The sequence below is a fragment of the Kryptolebias marmoratus genome, linkage group LG22 (assembly GCF_001649575.2).
Source record: "Kryptolebias marmoratus isolate JLee-2015 linkage group LG22, ASM164957v2, whole genome shotgun sequence".
Lineage (NCBI taxonomy): Eukaryota > Metazoa > Chordata > Actinopteri > Cyprinodontiformes > Rivulidae > Kryptolebias > Kryptolebias marmoratus.
In genome coordinates, this window is record NC_051451.1 from 5,734,368 (window position 1) to 5,750,896 (window position 16,529).

A 16,529-nucleotide genomic window follows, 5' to 3' on the forward strand; every position below is an offset into this window, starting at 1 on the left:
GTTTCCTGTATGCTAACTGCTGCTAACAGAGCTCACAGAGCTAGTTCTGCTGCTGAACAACTTTAAGACAACGGAGAAAGACTAAACACAAAACCCTATTCAGCAGATTCTAACCTGCATTGAGTAAAATATGCCCCCCAAAACGGTAATGGAGTAGCAGAAAGAAAGTTTGCAGTGAGGAAGAGGAGCCGTAGCTTCTTCATCATCATACGGAGCGGACAGTTTTTTTTTTGTTTTTTACGGAGCGGACGGAGCAATGACTTATATTTGGGATGGAGTTTGTTCAGCAAACGCGCTGCGGGTGACGTCACCGTTTCCGAGACAACGTTAGTGACGCATAAATTGCACGACACATATCGATAATGAATTTTGTTGCCAACGCTTTTAATTATCGAATTTTATCGATTTTATCGATTCGTTGTTGCAGCCCTAGTTACGACATAACAGTATCAAATGACAACAGACTCCATTATCTTCCTCCGGCTATAGTTTCACTTTTCGCAAATTTCCCCGGCTCTTTTACAACTTGTTTAACCTTGCTCTTTTTGGATTGTTAAATATTCTTTTTCGTGTTTCTTCTTTAAGTGATAGAAGAGGTTTGTTGTGTTGGCGTCAGATGAGAAAACCGTCTAATAGCAGAGTTAGCATTAGCATTAGCAGAGTTAGCATATTACCTTTTCCTGCTCCGTGTCGGACTTCTTGAACCAAATTACAGACGTCCCCCCTCGTTCTTGGGCTGCCTGCTAGCTGTCTCTACTTGTTTCGACCCCGAGTTTAATACTTCATTCGTCTCCATCTTTCAGCACTCATGGTGAAAACGCCGCACCGCACAGAAAGCCGCTGCCGTAAAGCATGTCGCAAACCCACACGTAAAGCAGCGTCATGTCGCAAAACGGAGGTTTTTTGCAAAATAGTTATTTTTCTTCTCATTTATCACTTATATAAACTGAATGTATGCAAAGTGACAACACTAATACATTCGTCGTAGCCTACGTTATGAAATATTTACATGAATCATTGATACAATTATGATAGAAACGACAGAAACCATAGAGACGATAGAAACGATAGAGACGATAGAAGAAAATATATCACGATAGACACTTTTCTATCGTCCCCACGATATGTATCGTTATATCGCCCAGCACTACCCCCACCTGTAGCTGACATGCTCTGGCGGTGGCCGGTTAGTCACTTCTTTGCCTTTACCCTAAAATCTGACCTCTTTTTCCTCCACCTCGGCCCCCGGTCCTCTCTTGCCCCTTTCACATGTACCCTAACGGTCCCGGCTCCACTCTACTCGGCTCGCTTTGCGAGCGTTTACATCTGCATTTTTTTGCACTCGGTCTCTGCTTCTTTGGTCCCTGCTTAGGAGTCGGGCCAGCCGGGCCAGCCCTGCTTCATGGGCGGCGCAAGCTTAGCTCCTGTTCACTCATTGGTCGTGGGTGTGACCAGATGCAAGCATAAAGAGCGAAGGTAGGAATGTAAACAACAGCGTTAGTTTACCCTGCAACGTTTATGCCGTCTGTCCCGCAGCTGAAGGCGCTGTAAAGCCTGAAATCTCCTGCAGATAACAGCTGTCCTACTCCGCACAACAATCGTGGCATCCAGAGCATTTCTTCCACTGCGCCTCTCTTCCTGAAGTCTCAGGAGAATCCCCATAACTTTAATAAAACAGCAACAACACAGGGCCAACATTGTCCATAGCGCTTTCGTTGTTTACACAACTTGCGCTAAGTTTCGGTAGCGCACCCCCCTGCGTGCCACGGCCCCGCCCCCCACAGCATGAGGAGGCGTTCCTCTGCTACAGACCAAACTGGCCCGTGTGAACGCAATGCATTCTTTATTGAGCCGAGCCGAGTAGAGGGGAGTAGAGGGGAGTAGAGCCGGACTTCTGAATTAGGGGCCGTGTGAAAGAGGCATCTGTCCCACTCACTGAATTAACAGTGATGACGTGTTGCCTCACAACGCTTCCTTTTATTTGTAACGCCACGACTGCGGCTCCCAAAACTTATATTTTTTACTGTTCTCCACCTCATTGACCAGCATTTCAAGTTCTGCCTTGGTGAAATTTAGTTTCTTCGCTCTTTTCTCTGTGGTTGTTTACTCCGTATTGAAGAACATGGAAGGTGGAAACTGAAACAACTGGAAGCCTCCCTCCCACCCCCATTATTTGCCACCTTTTTTAAAGGTGACAAATTTTCCATGTTTTAGTTTGTAATGTTTTGTCTGAATCACTATAAAAGCAGTCAAATCTGGGGGCAGTGAGGGGATCTGAAATTATGTAATTTATGGTGATGTTACTTGGAGTTTAACATTAGTGTTGATCTTCAGTTACAGGACAGAGAAGCTGCAGAAATGACTGCTTAAAAAACGCACACGTTGTAGAAACATTTAAAAGTTCTGCTCCAATCAGAGCTCCAGTCTGAAACCTGGATCCAGTTAGAACTTTGGGCTGCAGTACCATCAGATCTCAGAACAGTTTTATCACAGTACCATTGGATGGGTCACATGATCCTGGTCTGTCCCATAATCCTCTCTGAGCACAGTTAAACTGTAATCCTTCTTTCACACACAGATGCTAACAGCTGCCACATGCACTTTGCAGGTGTGTGAGTAATGATGTCACATTCACCTGAAGAATTATCTGGTCAAACTCAACTTCCTGTTTTAAAAGGGATTTTTAAAAGCTCATTTCACCTAAAACTGAAACTGGGACCTTTTGTGTTTTGCTGCTGAAGATGCTGAGCAGCTGTACTGAATTGTTGTTCCTGGAGCAGGCCTTGGTTCTGACGGGTCAGGGGTCATATGATGAAAGTGTGAATGGTTGTAAAACTGCAGACAGGTGATGTCTGAGGCTACCTGCTCTGTGTGCTGATAATGGTTCTGTCTTCTTTGTCCACAGTGTGAATATTGCTGTTCTCATGAGTGTCTTTTGTTCCTGACATGTGTAAAACGTCCTGATCCAAGCCTCATCTCCATTTATTTTCTGCCATGGTCTGAGTCTTCACAGAAGAACTTTTTGGAAAGAACTGTTTGAATTGGATCTTAGGTCCAGCAGCCTGTCAGAGAGTCTGTGTTCCTGGTTCTTTATCCAAGGCTAACCATTTATTGTTTGCTCTGTGTTTCAGATTATTGGAGGAGTGAGGAGGCACACATGCTCACAGGAGGAAGAAGGAGAAGAGGAGGAGAAGCTGAGAGGACAGAAACACCAGAGAGGATGAAGAGTGTGAGGTAAGGAAGAATCTGAGAGGCCTTGGCTCGTCTCGTTCGTCATCATCAGAAATGCCTTCTTCACTCGTAGGGTCTGAGAAAGAACAGGTCCTGTCAGGGATGGGGAAGTCCTGCTGCAGGTTTCAAACTGTGTGGAACACCTGATTAGGGGTTATAATAAATTTTAGATGCAGATGTAAAATATTTGAATTGATATTCAAAAGTCAAATGGATTTAGTTGACGTTAATCTGTGCTGCTACTTTAAGGGATTTATAGAGTGGTTGCTGCATGCTGGGGTGCTGTTTCTCCCAGTAGGGTTACCATAACTTCTTGTAGGAGAAATGTGTTGCAACGTGTTTTTTTTTTAAATATTATCTTCTCTGAACCCTGAAATCTGTCTGTAATAGTTAGTTATCAGAAAGTGACTGTCTTTATTAGTGACTTTGAAGCGTTTGATTAGTGTATACATTTCAAGTGATAAACATTATGCTAATCGCATTAATATTTGAGGCAATTTCATTGTTGGCAATTGTTGGTCTGCAGCCTGAGTTTGTTTACATATATTGTGTACATTTATAAGGCAAAAAAATATATAAAATTTAGTTAATTTCTGTGAAATAAACTATAAACATTTAAGTCTGTAAATTTGTGTTTCAGTGTTTTTGGATAAACATAAGCTTGCTTGATACCTCCTAGTGTTAATTCACTAACCTTATAATTGTAAATAATCAAGATGCCTCAATTGTTTTATAATTGCATCACAGCCTTCTGAGTTGTAATTACATCCAGAGGTGTCTGAAAATTCTCATCTTCAGTACAGTCTCTGTTTACAGCTGGAAGTTGGATTTTACTCAGAAGCACCACCTGGTTTTAACACCAAACCCTCAGTGTGTTGGACTTTCAACAGATCTTCAACAAACTTAAAATCTAAAACCTTACACTTTGGAGACTTTTTTTGTTTTAACAGGAGACTTTAAAACAACAGCAGAATGTTTAATAAACTCAACAGTTTGCATGTGAGGGAGTTGGAGTTTAAAGTTATTTGCTGATTCTGTGTGTTTCAGGTTTGATTATTTCTGTGGATGAAGTCTGCAGGAAACACAATTCAGGTAAAAACTCTGAAATACACTTGGCTGATGTCCTCAAAACATTAAAGATTTTCAGATGTTCATTGGAAAAATGTTACACGTCTATACAGTGCTGTTGAGCCCACTGTAGTTTTCCCTGCCAGACCACTAGTCGGCGCATCACACAGACACCAGTTGCCCCAGCAAGTTTCATCTAAAATGGTGAATTCACAGACTTTAGTTTGGACTTACAGTGAGGTTGGGTTGCTGCTGCATGTTTAAAAAGGGTGAGTAACATAAACAGAACTCTGCTGTCCACCTTTATTACTGTTGTTGATCTGCTCCTGCATGGGCAGAACAGCTATTGACTGCAGCCGTCTGTGGTGCACATATGCGATTTCACACCTTTCAGCTTCCTTTGAAATGCAAATGACCCAAAAAACAGTCATACATGACAACATACTAAAATCTCAATACTAAAATCACAACTGCTCACTAAGAAGCCTGATTGCTGCAGGAATAAGTGAATTTTTCAGTGTATTGGTTCTGCACCATGGCAATAGATACCTCAGTCCGGACTGACACAATCTGAACTTACCAGGGAGTGGGTGATCAGGATCTGCCTGGATCAGTCTGGCCCTTTTTAGTGCTCTCTCCTTGTTTAGGGCAGTGAGGTTTTTAGGGCTGTGTCAGCAGTTTTACTGCACATCCTGTCAATCCCCAAGGGTTTGTGTCTGTTCTTGGATGTTAAGTCTGAACCAGCAGATGAAGTTGAAGACTTGATAAAACACATTTTCATAAAAGTAGAAACCACATTAAAACCACAGAGCTTCTGTTAAAAATGCATTCTCTGATCAGCCTTCTTACAAAATGAATCCACATGCAGGTCAAGGGTCAGTCATCAAGAACAGTTCCTGTTAGATTTATACTGGTGCACCATTTCAACATCTTCAACATTAATAGTCACAGGAAAGACGACTAAAGAGTATTTTGTAAAATCAGTGTCCATCTCCTTTGTCTTTGGAACATTTATTTTTAAAAGGGAAGCTTCACACCATTCAGTGAAGTCCCTGACTACTGTCCCATGGTCAGGGACTTCACTGCTGAGAAGGGACAGAATGACTAAGTCATCTACAAACTTTTCAAAATGTGACCCTGTTGATACTGACTGCAACAATCATTGGCACGTAAAATAAACACAAGGGGTGAATGAACACAGCATTAACAAGAGCCGGTAGAGGTAAAAAGGATATCAGAGAAAACCTTGTTGACCCTTACCCACTAGGATTGAACAGTTAAAAAGTCCACAAGCCAATAATTACGGCCAGAGACCATAAAAGCATTGCAATTTATGGGCTAAAATATGGGGTTGCACAATTAAAAGTAGATGGGGGTGGGGGGTGTGGTGGCAAATCTTACAAAGGTTTGTTCTAGGTGTCTTTCCTTGGGGATCCCCTAGGGCAGTGGTTCCCAAAGTGTGGGGCGCAATGCCATTGCAGAGGGGGGTACGGTATGGATGAAAGGGGGGGGGGGCAGTGCCTGACTAAGCATAGTGGACAGGTTTTTAAGGGGACAGGTTTTTAACCCCATTTTGCACAGAGGCTTTTTTAAAATTTATTGATGATAGCAAAGTTGAATATTGTTACAAATAAAAAAAAAATGTTTGAAATAACACTAACAGCAAAGAATACTCTTCTACAGTATAGAACTAAAAAAAACAGCTGCACAAAAGTGTTTCACTGTAAAGATGGTTTGTAGTTTGTTTTGTTGCAACCTGAAGTGTGAAATAAACTTCCGTGGAGTTTGAAAACAAAATATGTGTTTGTCTGGTTGAACAATGTGTGTGCCCAGTTGATTTTTTTTTTCTTTCTTTTTTTTTTGGGTTTTTTTGTAATCCATAGGGGGGCCCAGAAGAAAATCTTTACATCTGGGAACACAGCTGGGGGAAACTCCTAGAGAATTGTTTGCAAAGACTTGCAGGAACATGTGGGAATATGTGAGGGGAATGTGCACAGGAAATGCTCTGGAGATACCTGGGGGAAATGCTTAAAAATACCAGGGGAGAAGACCTGTGGGAATACTGTGGAGACCTGGGAAAGCGGACATGCATGGGAAATGCGGAACACCCGGGGAAATGTTGGGGAACACTTGGATGCTTAAAGTTGCCAAACTATTCTAAAGTCAAGGTTTTATGAAAACGGGGTTCTTAGGTTGCCTACATAAATGGGATTGTAATTTGGAAGGACTGAGCTCTATTAAAGAAGCATCAGACTTTAAGAAGTTATGTTTATAAGGCAGGTAGTGCTGGGCGATATACCAATACATATCGTGGGGACGATAGAAAAGTGTCTATCGTGATATATTTTCCCCTATCGTCTCTATGGTTTCTGTCGTCTCTATCATAATTGTATCAATGATTCATGTAAATATTTCATAACGTAGGCTACAACAAATGTATTAGTGTTGTCACTTTGCATACATTCAGTTTATATAAGTGATAAATAATAAGAAAAAATAACTATTTTGCAAAGAACCTCCGTTTTGTGACATGACGCTGCTTTACGTGTGGGTTTGCGACATGCTTTACAGCAGCGGCTTTCTGTGCTGCCCGGTGTTTTCACCATAAGTGCTGAATGATGGAGACGCGTGAAGTATCAAACCCGGGGTCGCAACAAGTAGAGACAGCTAGCAGGCAGCCCAAGAAGAAAGACTTTTACCAAAACGAGTGGGGGACGTCTGTGATTTGGTTCAAGAAGTCCGACACGGAGCAGAAAAAGGTAATATGCTAACTCTGCTAATGCTAATGCTAACTCTGCTATTAGACTGTTTTCTCATCTGACGCCAACACAACAAACCTCTTCTATCACTTAAAGAAGAACCACGAAAAAGAATATTTAACAATCCAAAAAGTGCAAGGTCAAACAAGTTGTGAAAGAGCCGGGGAAAGTTGCGAAAAGTGAAACTATAGCCGGCCGAAGATAATAGAGTCTGTTGTCATTTGATAATGTTAAGTCGTAACAGGTACATATATATTGCTGCGCTAAAATGCAGCAGATCTCTTTTGTGAAAGTTCAGTTAAATGTCACTTCGAAATAAAGCTTGAAAAAGGTAAGAAATGAGATTATTTTTTTCATATTTTTCAGAGAATAACTGACAACATACGTAATTGGGGTATATCGTGATATATATCGTTATCGTGATATAAAATTATCCATATCGTGATATAGGATTTTTTCCATATCGCCCAGCACTAAAGGCAGGTATGTATAAAACAAGATGCTGCACTTTGTTAGGATGAATCTGATGGGAGCATATGAGAATAAAACTGGTCCAGATCCAAAACCCTGAGTGAGTCTGGATTGTTTGAGGCAGTACTTGTGATAAAGGTTCAGATGTTCTACTATCGGTTCAGCTGTTGCATAAGTTGCTTCTGCAGAAGATAAAGGATTTTTTCCATATCGCCCAGCACTAGAGTGAGAAATACAAAAAGTGGCATTTGCGCTTCATGAAATGGGTGTCTCATGGTTAATGTGTGAAACTTGAGAGCCCTGCTTTTTTTCATAGACTAATAAAAGATTGTGACTGATGATAAGACTTTAAAGTTCACAACGACACAAATAAAGTTGCAGAGAAAAGTAGCAGCGGTGTTAGCCGACATCGATCCAGTGTTACACCGGCTGATGCAGCTGCTGTGATCCACTTGTCAAGCCTTAGGTCTCTGGTTTTAGAATATATATATATATATATATATATATATATATATATATATATATATATATATATATATATATATATATATATATATGTATGTTGGTTTTTGGTTTCTATGCTTTGGCAACGCTGTTCAACAGTCATGTCAACAAAGAATCTTGTCCAGAAAGCTGGGCACTTTCAGGGAGAGTCCGACAATGGAATATTGCTCTTGTAAATGTTTAACCACTGCGATAACAATGCGCTCACAGTGTATCCTTCAGAGAAATTAACCCATGTAAAAGAAAGAAATAATTCCAAGGGTAATACCACTAAAGAGAGCGTTCCTTTCTCAGAGTTTACAAAGTAACTGCCATGTGGAAGAAATTATATAAATGATACTCTGATGTCCCGTTCTCCTGAAGGCAGCACAGAGCTGCGCTGAAGAGAAACACCATCAATACAGTTGCAGTTCTGTGTCGGTTTTAATGTTTTAGGCCACAATATTTTTGCAAGTAGTTCAAAGTTTTAACTGATATTGTTGTGAATCTTTTGTGTAAACTTTACCTTCAAGCAAACACCCCCCAAAAATAATCACGCCCCCTTTTTGAAAATATTGCTGCCAGCAACCCTGTCATCCTCTCAACGCCCCCGTTGAGAAACGCTACTCTAAAACAATGGCTACTGTTGATAATTAAGCCAGATAAATACTGACATTTTGCCTCCTTACCAGACCTCTGGTAATTAGCAAGACAGTCTCTGAACATTTTTAGAGATAGGAGTAGTTTGTCTATTTTTTTTTTTCCCCCATCAACATGAGACCATGTGTGGTATCATTTAACCATGGCTCTGCTCTCGGTTTGGTGGATTTAAAAAAAAAAAAAAAAAAAGGGAACAATCAAGTCCAGGAGATCAGAGCGAGTACATTGGAAAGGGAGTAAGAAAATCATCGGGACAAAGTTTGCTGGAAGCATAAAATTATGTATCTTTAAAAGCAGCAGCAAACTGTTTCATTTTTGTAGAAGTGATAATGCAACGCCAGCTACCCACAACAACAGGGCTGCTAGCTGGTAGAGGGGCTGAGAACTCGATAACAATACGGTAATGATCTGAGATGGCAGTCTCAGATCTTTTCACATTTTTTCGAGATAGATAACCCATGACAGTTAAGGTCCAAGGTATTCCCAAAAGGACGTGCAGGCCCACACACAGATTGTGTTAAAAGTTTGGAAGTTTGAAGTTTCTTCTTGCAAATTCCCAAAAAAATATTTAAAATAAATGTTTTTAGTTGTAATGTTTGTTTTAAAACGACTGATATCAGCAACACGTCTGTTTTCTGCTGCGCGCACCAAACAAAAACAACAACATGAGTAGAATGTAAGCAGATTAGCTCTGTGCTGGCAAACATTAGCCTGATTCAGATCAATGTAGCTGCACTTCCTGTTCTGGGAATGGACATCAATAAAAGAGAGAGACCTCCCTCAACCACACACACCACACCACATAGTACCACACACTGACAGCTGTGTTTGATGGTGATGTGGTCTGACTGGCCATCGATCTGCTCTCAGAGGGACAGTGTCATCATGATGAGCTCCAGTCGTGGTCAAGGTGATGTGGCGAGCAGTTGGCAGGCGGATGTGTCTTTAAGTACCTCATTTATCTTGGCAGGACTGACTGACCACCTGGACACAGCACCAGAAGAATGACTAGCGCCGCCCCGTCCAGAAAACCGTACCGAAAGGCTCCGCCACAGCACCGTGAAACACGTCGCCCCCTGCCCACAGCTCCGCCACCACCTGCGCCACAGCTTGACATCAATCAGGTAAAAAACCACCCCCTGAACACACCTGCACATCTCTCACAGCAGCAGGGCTTTGGTACCGATCTATTGCGGCCGCACAGTGATGGCTCACAGCATGGCATCTGGACCTCACCACTCATGCTCTCAGACAGTGAACTGGACATCTCCAGCCTCTCCAGCCTGGAGCTCTGCATCCCACCACCTTCACCCTTCAGTAGCACCGCCCCCCAGTCTAGCTGGATCAACAGAACTACAGAGATGGGCATTGCAGCATCTGATCGCAATAGTCCAAGGTTCTACCGTGACAGAAAGAGTTCTGATGGCAGACGAACTTGCAGAGGCTCTGCATCAGCTGGGAAACACTCCCCAACCCAACAGCACGGCTGCAACAATCGCTGGATGAAGAGTTCTGCCCCCACCGCCCGACCAAAGGGCATCCTGAAACAGCCAGCCTCACCGGGTCTGAGCCACACTTATGATAACCTCAGGAAGTCAAAGTCTGTGGAGCTGCTGGACACTCTGCAGACTCGCTCATTAGACTGGGCGGAGCATCCAGTTGAGCAGCAACCATCAGCTTCACCGCAGTCTCTGGCTCCGCCTTCGCCTAGCCGGAACACCGGGAACTGGAAGATGCAGATTCTAGAGGAGAAAGTACAGTTTTCCAACTTCTTAGATGAGATCACTTGTCGGGTTATGAGCCCCGCCCACCTCTCACTGCTTGGCAAGTCACGTTCCAAACAGCAAGATGGCCACATCCCGCACAATGACCGTTGTCACACAAACCAACAGGGAGAGTCTGCTGACCGGACTCGGCGCTGGGACAGCTGGGCGGCTACTCTGCGGCGACCTGATAGCTGCTACAATCTTCTGCAAAAGCACCGGGCGGGGCAAAATGATGTCACTGCACAAGGGTCTGGGCCTGAATATAAAAAGTTGACTAGAAGAGTAAAGGTGGAGGCTCAGGAGACCAAAAAACCCCAGAGACATACACGTCCTTTTTCTAATCTGTCGCTTCTGTCCCACAAGGTAGGTCAGAGGACCAGGATGTCCTCCTCCTTATCCTCTTCCTCCATATTCCTGTTCTGTTTTCTGCTGGTCTTCCTTATTCACCTGCTGTTTTGGACATTGCACCCCTTAGCTCCTCCCTCTGGTGAATCCACCTGCTGCTGTTTGACTCGGGGTTTCTCTGTGAAGCCTTCTGATCCTGTGGAGGCCTGAAGCTGACAAAATGTATTAAATGTAGTTTTGTCAGTTTTATATTTGTCAGTTTATTTGAGCCAGTTTTATTTTGAATATATATATATATATATATATATATATATTTATCACACACCTATGCTGGAAATGTGTGTGTGTCAATTATTTAACATGCAATTCATCAGTGCAGAGCTCAGTTACTGGTATTGATCACTTCAAAAAATATTTCTACATTTATAAATAATCATTATTGTCAAAGCAGAATAGAGCTGTCTAATTGGCTGCTTCACTCTCAGCAGCTGATTTAATTTAATCACTCTTTGAGCAGTAAAGGGTCACCGTTGATCGGGTTCTGGTACATGTTTAGCACATCTGAGTAAATGCATGACAGAGATAAAGGTTTCCTGTTGGTTTTTGTCTTTTTTCTTAATGTTTACTCCTGTTTCTTGATTTAAAAAAAGAAATTATATAGTGTTTGGTGTATTTGCCTGTTAGTGATTTTTTTATACCACATTCAGACAGAATTTAAATTACAGCTGATGAATCTGTGACCCTTCCCTCGGGGAATCTTGTGGGGGGTACTCCGGGAGTATGGGGTACCGGGCCCTTTGATACGGGCTGTTAGATCCCTATATGACCGGTGTCAGAGCTTGGTCTGCGTTGCCGGCAGTAAGTCGGATTCGTTTCCAGTCAGAGTTGGACTCCGCTGAGGTTGCCCTTTGTCACCGATTCTGTTCATAACATTTATGGACTGAATTTCTAGGTGCAGCCAAGGTGTTGAGGGTATCCATTTTGGTGACCTTAGGATTGCGTCTCTGCTTTTTGCAGATGATGTGGTCCTATTGGCTTCATTGGGCCGTTATCTACAGCTTTCGCTGGAGCGGTTCGCAGACAAGTGTGAAACGGCCGGGATGAGGATCAGTGCCTCCAAATCCGAGGCCATGGTCTTGAGCCGGAAAAGGGTAGAGTGCCTTCTTCGGGTCGGGAAAGATGTCCTGCCCCAAGTGGAGGAGTTTAAGTATCTCGGGGTCTTGTTCACGAATGAGGGAAAAATGGAGCGGGAGATCGACAGGCGGATCGGTGCAGCATCTGCAGTGAAGCGGGCGCTGTACCAATCTGTTGTGGTGAAGAGAGAGCTGAGTCAAAAGGCGAAGCTCTTGATTTACCGGTTTATCTACGTTCCTACCCTCATCTATGGTCACGAGCTTTGGGTAGTGACCGAAAGAACGAGATCGCAAATACAAGCGGCTGAAATGAGTTTCCTCCGCAGCGTGTCTGGGCTCTCCCTTAGAGATAGGGTGAGGAGCTCGGTCATCCGGGAGGGACTTAGAGTAGAACCGCTGCTTCTCCAAGTCAAGAGGAGCCAGTTGAGGTGGCTTGGGCATTTGATTTGGATGCCTCCTGGACACCTCCCTGGTGAGGTGTTTCGGGCACGTCCCACCGGGAGGAGGCCCAGAGGAAGATCCAGGACACGCTGGAGGGACTATGTTTCTCAGCTGGCCTGGGAATGCCTTGGGATACCTCCGGAGGAGCTGGCCCAAGTGGCTGGGGAGAGGGAAGTCTGGGTCTCCCTGCTTAGGCTTCTACCCCAGCAACCTGACCTTGGATAAGCGGAAGAGAATGGATGGATGGAATCTGTGACCCAGTGTGTTTTAAACAATAAGCCATTGTGATGTTTGGACCTGAGTAACTTGTGGTTTCTGGCTCTGTTCTGTTTCAGGAGGCCTTATCAGACTCTGACAGGATCAGGTGAGTCTGTTTTGCCTTTTATAAACCAGTTAGTTTTATGAAACAAGTCTTTTAGTTGATAGATGAGAACATATTAAGTTCTGTTTCTGTTGCAAACATCCAGTTAAAATCTGAAGTATGAACACAACGATGCATTTTACAGCAGATTAAAGTTATTGTGTACACACCAGCAGACTGCTCTCAGATCAGATCAGATCAAACTAAACTACAGTTCTTTTCTGGCCTTGGTACCCAGAATCCTCCAGCAGCAGAATGAGGACCTGCGACGCCGCCTGTCGCTCTCCACCCACAAGATGGAGGCCATGGAGGCGGAGTTTGAGGGCAGCCGTCACTACATGGAGGCGGAGCTCAGTCAGACCCGAGATGACTTGGACAAGATGAGAGACAAGTTCCGCAGGTGATGAGTGAGGCACGATTACAGAAAGTTATTGTAAATATTAAAAATATTGTGTGTGTGGGGGGGGTGTGGGGGGTGGGGGGGTGTTAGTGAGGCTGCTTTATGTCTCAATTGTGGCTCAGCTGCAACCCAAACACAAGTTACCTGTGACTCAACAGATCACCACAAACAACTTGTTTGTTCATGTTTAAATTTTGTTTGACTCAGATGTATATGTGGCATGACTTGGCTCTATGTAAAGCTTATGGGTCTCTGCTGTGACCAGTCTGAGTTGGCTGTGTTCTGCCTTGTTTGACTCTAGACGCAACTCGGACTCCACCCAAGTCTGAACGTGGCTCAGCCTTGTCTGTGACTTCTGGTGATTGGACTCAGACTTGGCTATACTTTAGCTGTGACTCAGCTGTAAATGTGGCACGGCTCAGCTGCATATGTGGCACAACTCGGTGATGACTTTGTCACAGTTGGCTGTGTCCTCTCTTGTTTGTTACTTGACTGTCAGACAATCTGACTCAGTTCTGTCTTTCTTGTGACTTTGTTGTAGTTTGATTTGGACTCAGCTGTGATTCAGTTTGTTCTTTGTTGTGACTCAGTTGTGATTGGACTTGGGCTCGGCTGTGGGCCTCTCCATAAATCTTCTGTCTTCTGAACCATTTCCTGTTTAAAGGCTAATGAACGGGAAGTAGAGCCTGTACCATGTAAAGTTTGCATCTCTCCTGATCATGTCCAACATTTTGTTTTTCCATAGACTCCAGAACAGCTACACGGCATCTCAGAGAACCAATCAGGATCTGGAAGAGAAGCTCCACGCTCTGGTAAAAGTCTTCTTCACTTAATGTGGCTGATTGATGACGTACAGCATGCAATCAATAATAGACTGTGTTTACACATGCCTCCGGTGGGGCTCATTGATCACATGATTAATCACCTCGTGCTGTCAGCTGTGTAACAGAGCTCCTGATTGGTCCCCTGCATCTTTGACCTCATTGATTATTAATAGGTCCTGTGTGTGCTGAGCTCATTGATTGTTGCATATTGATTCTCTGTGGAAAACTCCTGACTGACAGGATGGTTGCCATGGGTGCCAAAGCATGAGGTCGGAGAGCTGAACAGGAAGTTCACAAAAAGCATCATTAAGACGACGTCATGGTAACTGTAACATGGTAACTTTAGGTTTTAAAGAGAATTACATTTTTTGACATGTGTAAAAATATTCCTGGGATTTTAAAAACTGGACTCTTTTGAAGAAATGTAAATTCACAAATTTAAAAACGGTGAAAATTTATCAGAAAGGACAGTTTTCTGTGTTGAACAGTGTTTGAAGTGTTATAACTAATGAAATCATCAAGTTCGAGTGTTTTTCTATTTAAGTCACAGGCATCGATCGCAGTTTAACCTGAAAATTTTATCTCTGAAGACATGAAATCTCAGGATTTTTCTTCTCACCCTGCTTGTTTGTTGCATGTAATGTGTATCATACAGTTCTGTTTTTCACTTTTCTGAACTTCTCGTCTCCAACACAAAAATAATACTATTTATATATATATATATATTTTTTTTTTTTTTTTTGACAGATTTTATTGTTCCTGGAGTCATATAGTTATTCTGACATTCTCTGAATTATTTCTGATTTATAGATACTTAAACTAAATGGACAAAAAATATTGAAAAGTTTTCTTTTGTTTTAAAACTGTTTCTGATATTTACCTGTTTGAATTTTGAATTATATAGATGTTTCTTCCTCCACTGCAACTGCTCCATGTTTGTAAGGTGGTTCTTTGTTTTATTTTCAGTTTTCCTGAACATTTTCCTCATTTACAATCAGAGTTTAGAATGAAGTCATACTTTAATTCTTCTTCAAACCACAACCATATAATAATTAAAGGCCTAGCGTTTCTTGAAGGAACACCTATTGCCCGCTGCCTTCATGCTAGGCTTTTAGACTAAGATATTTTTATGTTGAGAAATGACAGAGTTGTAAACATTTGGGTCAAACATTAAAAATGTTGTTTCGATCCTTCCTGACTGCAAGTCGCAGTAAACAAAGGGTACGTGTCTCTGCGTAGGTCAGGATTTTATTTCAAAGTTACATATGTGATGTGTAGCCCTTATGACTAACATACAGTCGGGTACTTCTGGTTTCCTTGATCTTCTTGCTGATGACTTGGCGTTCTTCACGAGCTCATTGCTCTGCAAGATTCATGTTTTGGTTCTGTGTGTTTATTGCTGGTCCAAGGAAGGTAAGCACATTCTTTGTGTTGCTAGGCTGTCATACTGCCTGTGAATTTACTGTGGCGGTGCAATTTGCCCTTTTAGGCTGTGGGTGACATTATTCTACCTCTTTTTAATATCTCTGAAGGTTTTTAAGCATCCTCAGTTGTGCAACTGCACATGCTTTTGTAAAGTTCAGTGTGTTTGGTTTGTACCTACTTAATCCTAAATTCTTTACTCTCCTCTGGACCATCTTGTGTCATGTAGTGGAGTATAGTTTGTACAAAATCTGACTTATTGGCTGACTGCAGGTTTTCAGCCTGCTTGTCATCATTTTCTCATTGTTCTTTTTTTTCTGGCGACAGGTTTGGTTTCTTAGGAAATCTGAGAAGTAGCAGGTAAGTGCTAGACATTCCAGTCGTGTTCTGGCTTGGACAGCTTTACTTTTTTTTGTTAACTGGTACTAGCTAAGGGTGTGGTTGGCCTTGCGACTTAGTACCTTAAAGTCCTGCCTTTTCGAATACTTTGCACTTGCAACACCCTTTTTGTAGTCTATACAGGAGAGTAGATAACCTCCATAGACTTAAAGCACAAATGTGTCCATGGTGGCTGTTTACATTCCACCTTCAGCTGTTGCCGACAATGCATGTGATGTCATCAGTTCCATTGTTGCTAAGATACAGACACAACACCCCAATTCTTTTATGGCAATATCTGGTGATTTTAATCACGCCTCACTCTCTGCCACACTGCCAACGTTTCAACAGTTTTACACAAATGTCAATGATTCATATACTTTCAAAGCAAGACCTCCTCTGGGTAAATCAGATCACAACTTTGTTTTTCTCTGCTCACAATATAAACCCTTTTTTCAGAGACTACCTGTTACAAAAAGGACTGTGAGAAAATGGTCACAGGAAGCTGAAGAAGCCCTACAGGGTTGTTTTGATGCTACTGATTAAATTTCTCTTTGCAAGCCACATGGAGAGGACATCAATGCCATGACTGAGTGTGTGACCGACTATATAAACTTCTGTGTGGACAACACCATCCCCACCAGAACAGTGAGATGCTTCCTTAATAACAAACCCTGGATCACCAGTGAACTAAAGGAACTGTTAAACAAGAAAAAAAGAGCCTTTAGGGAGCGAGATAGGGAGTTATTGAGGAGTATACACAAGCAGCTCAAAGTCAAGATCAGAG

General features: G+C 42.6%; 1 protein-coding gene across 1 annotated transcript in view; it reads left to right on the top strand.

Annotated features, from left to right (window-relative positions):
• Window positions 1-16,529, top strand: part of tjap1 (tight junction associated protein 1 (peripheral)) — a 53,421-nt gene that overhangs the window by 7,966 nt on the left and 28,926 nt on the right. The window contains exons 2-7 of the mRNA XM_017434467.3: window positions 3,132-3,234; window positions 4,279-4,323; window positions 9,643-9,796; window positions 12,693-12,721; window positions 12,957-13,118; window positions 13,864-13,930. Coding sequence (XP_017289956.1) covers window positions 9,677-9,796; window positions 12,693-12,721; window positions 12,957-13,118; window positions 13,864-13,930 — 378 coding nt within the window. The 5' untranslated portion in view covers window positions 3,132-3,234; window positions 4,279-4,323; window positions 9,643-9,676. The remainder of the gene's footprint in view (window positions 1-3,131; window positions 3,235-4,278; window positions 4,324-9,642; window positions 9,797-12,692; window positions 12,722-12,956; window positions 13,119-13,863; window positions 13,931-16,529) is intronic.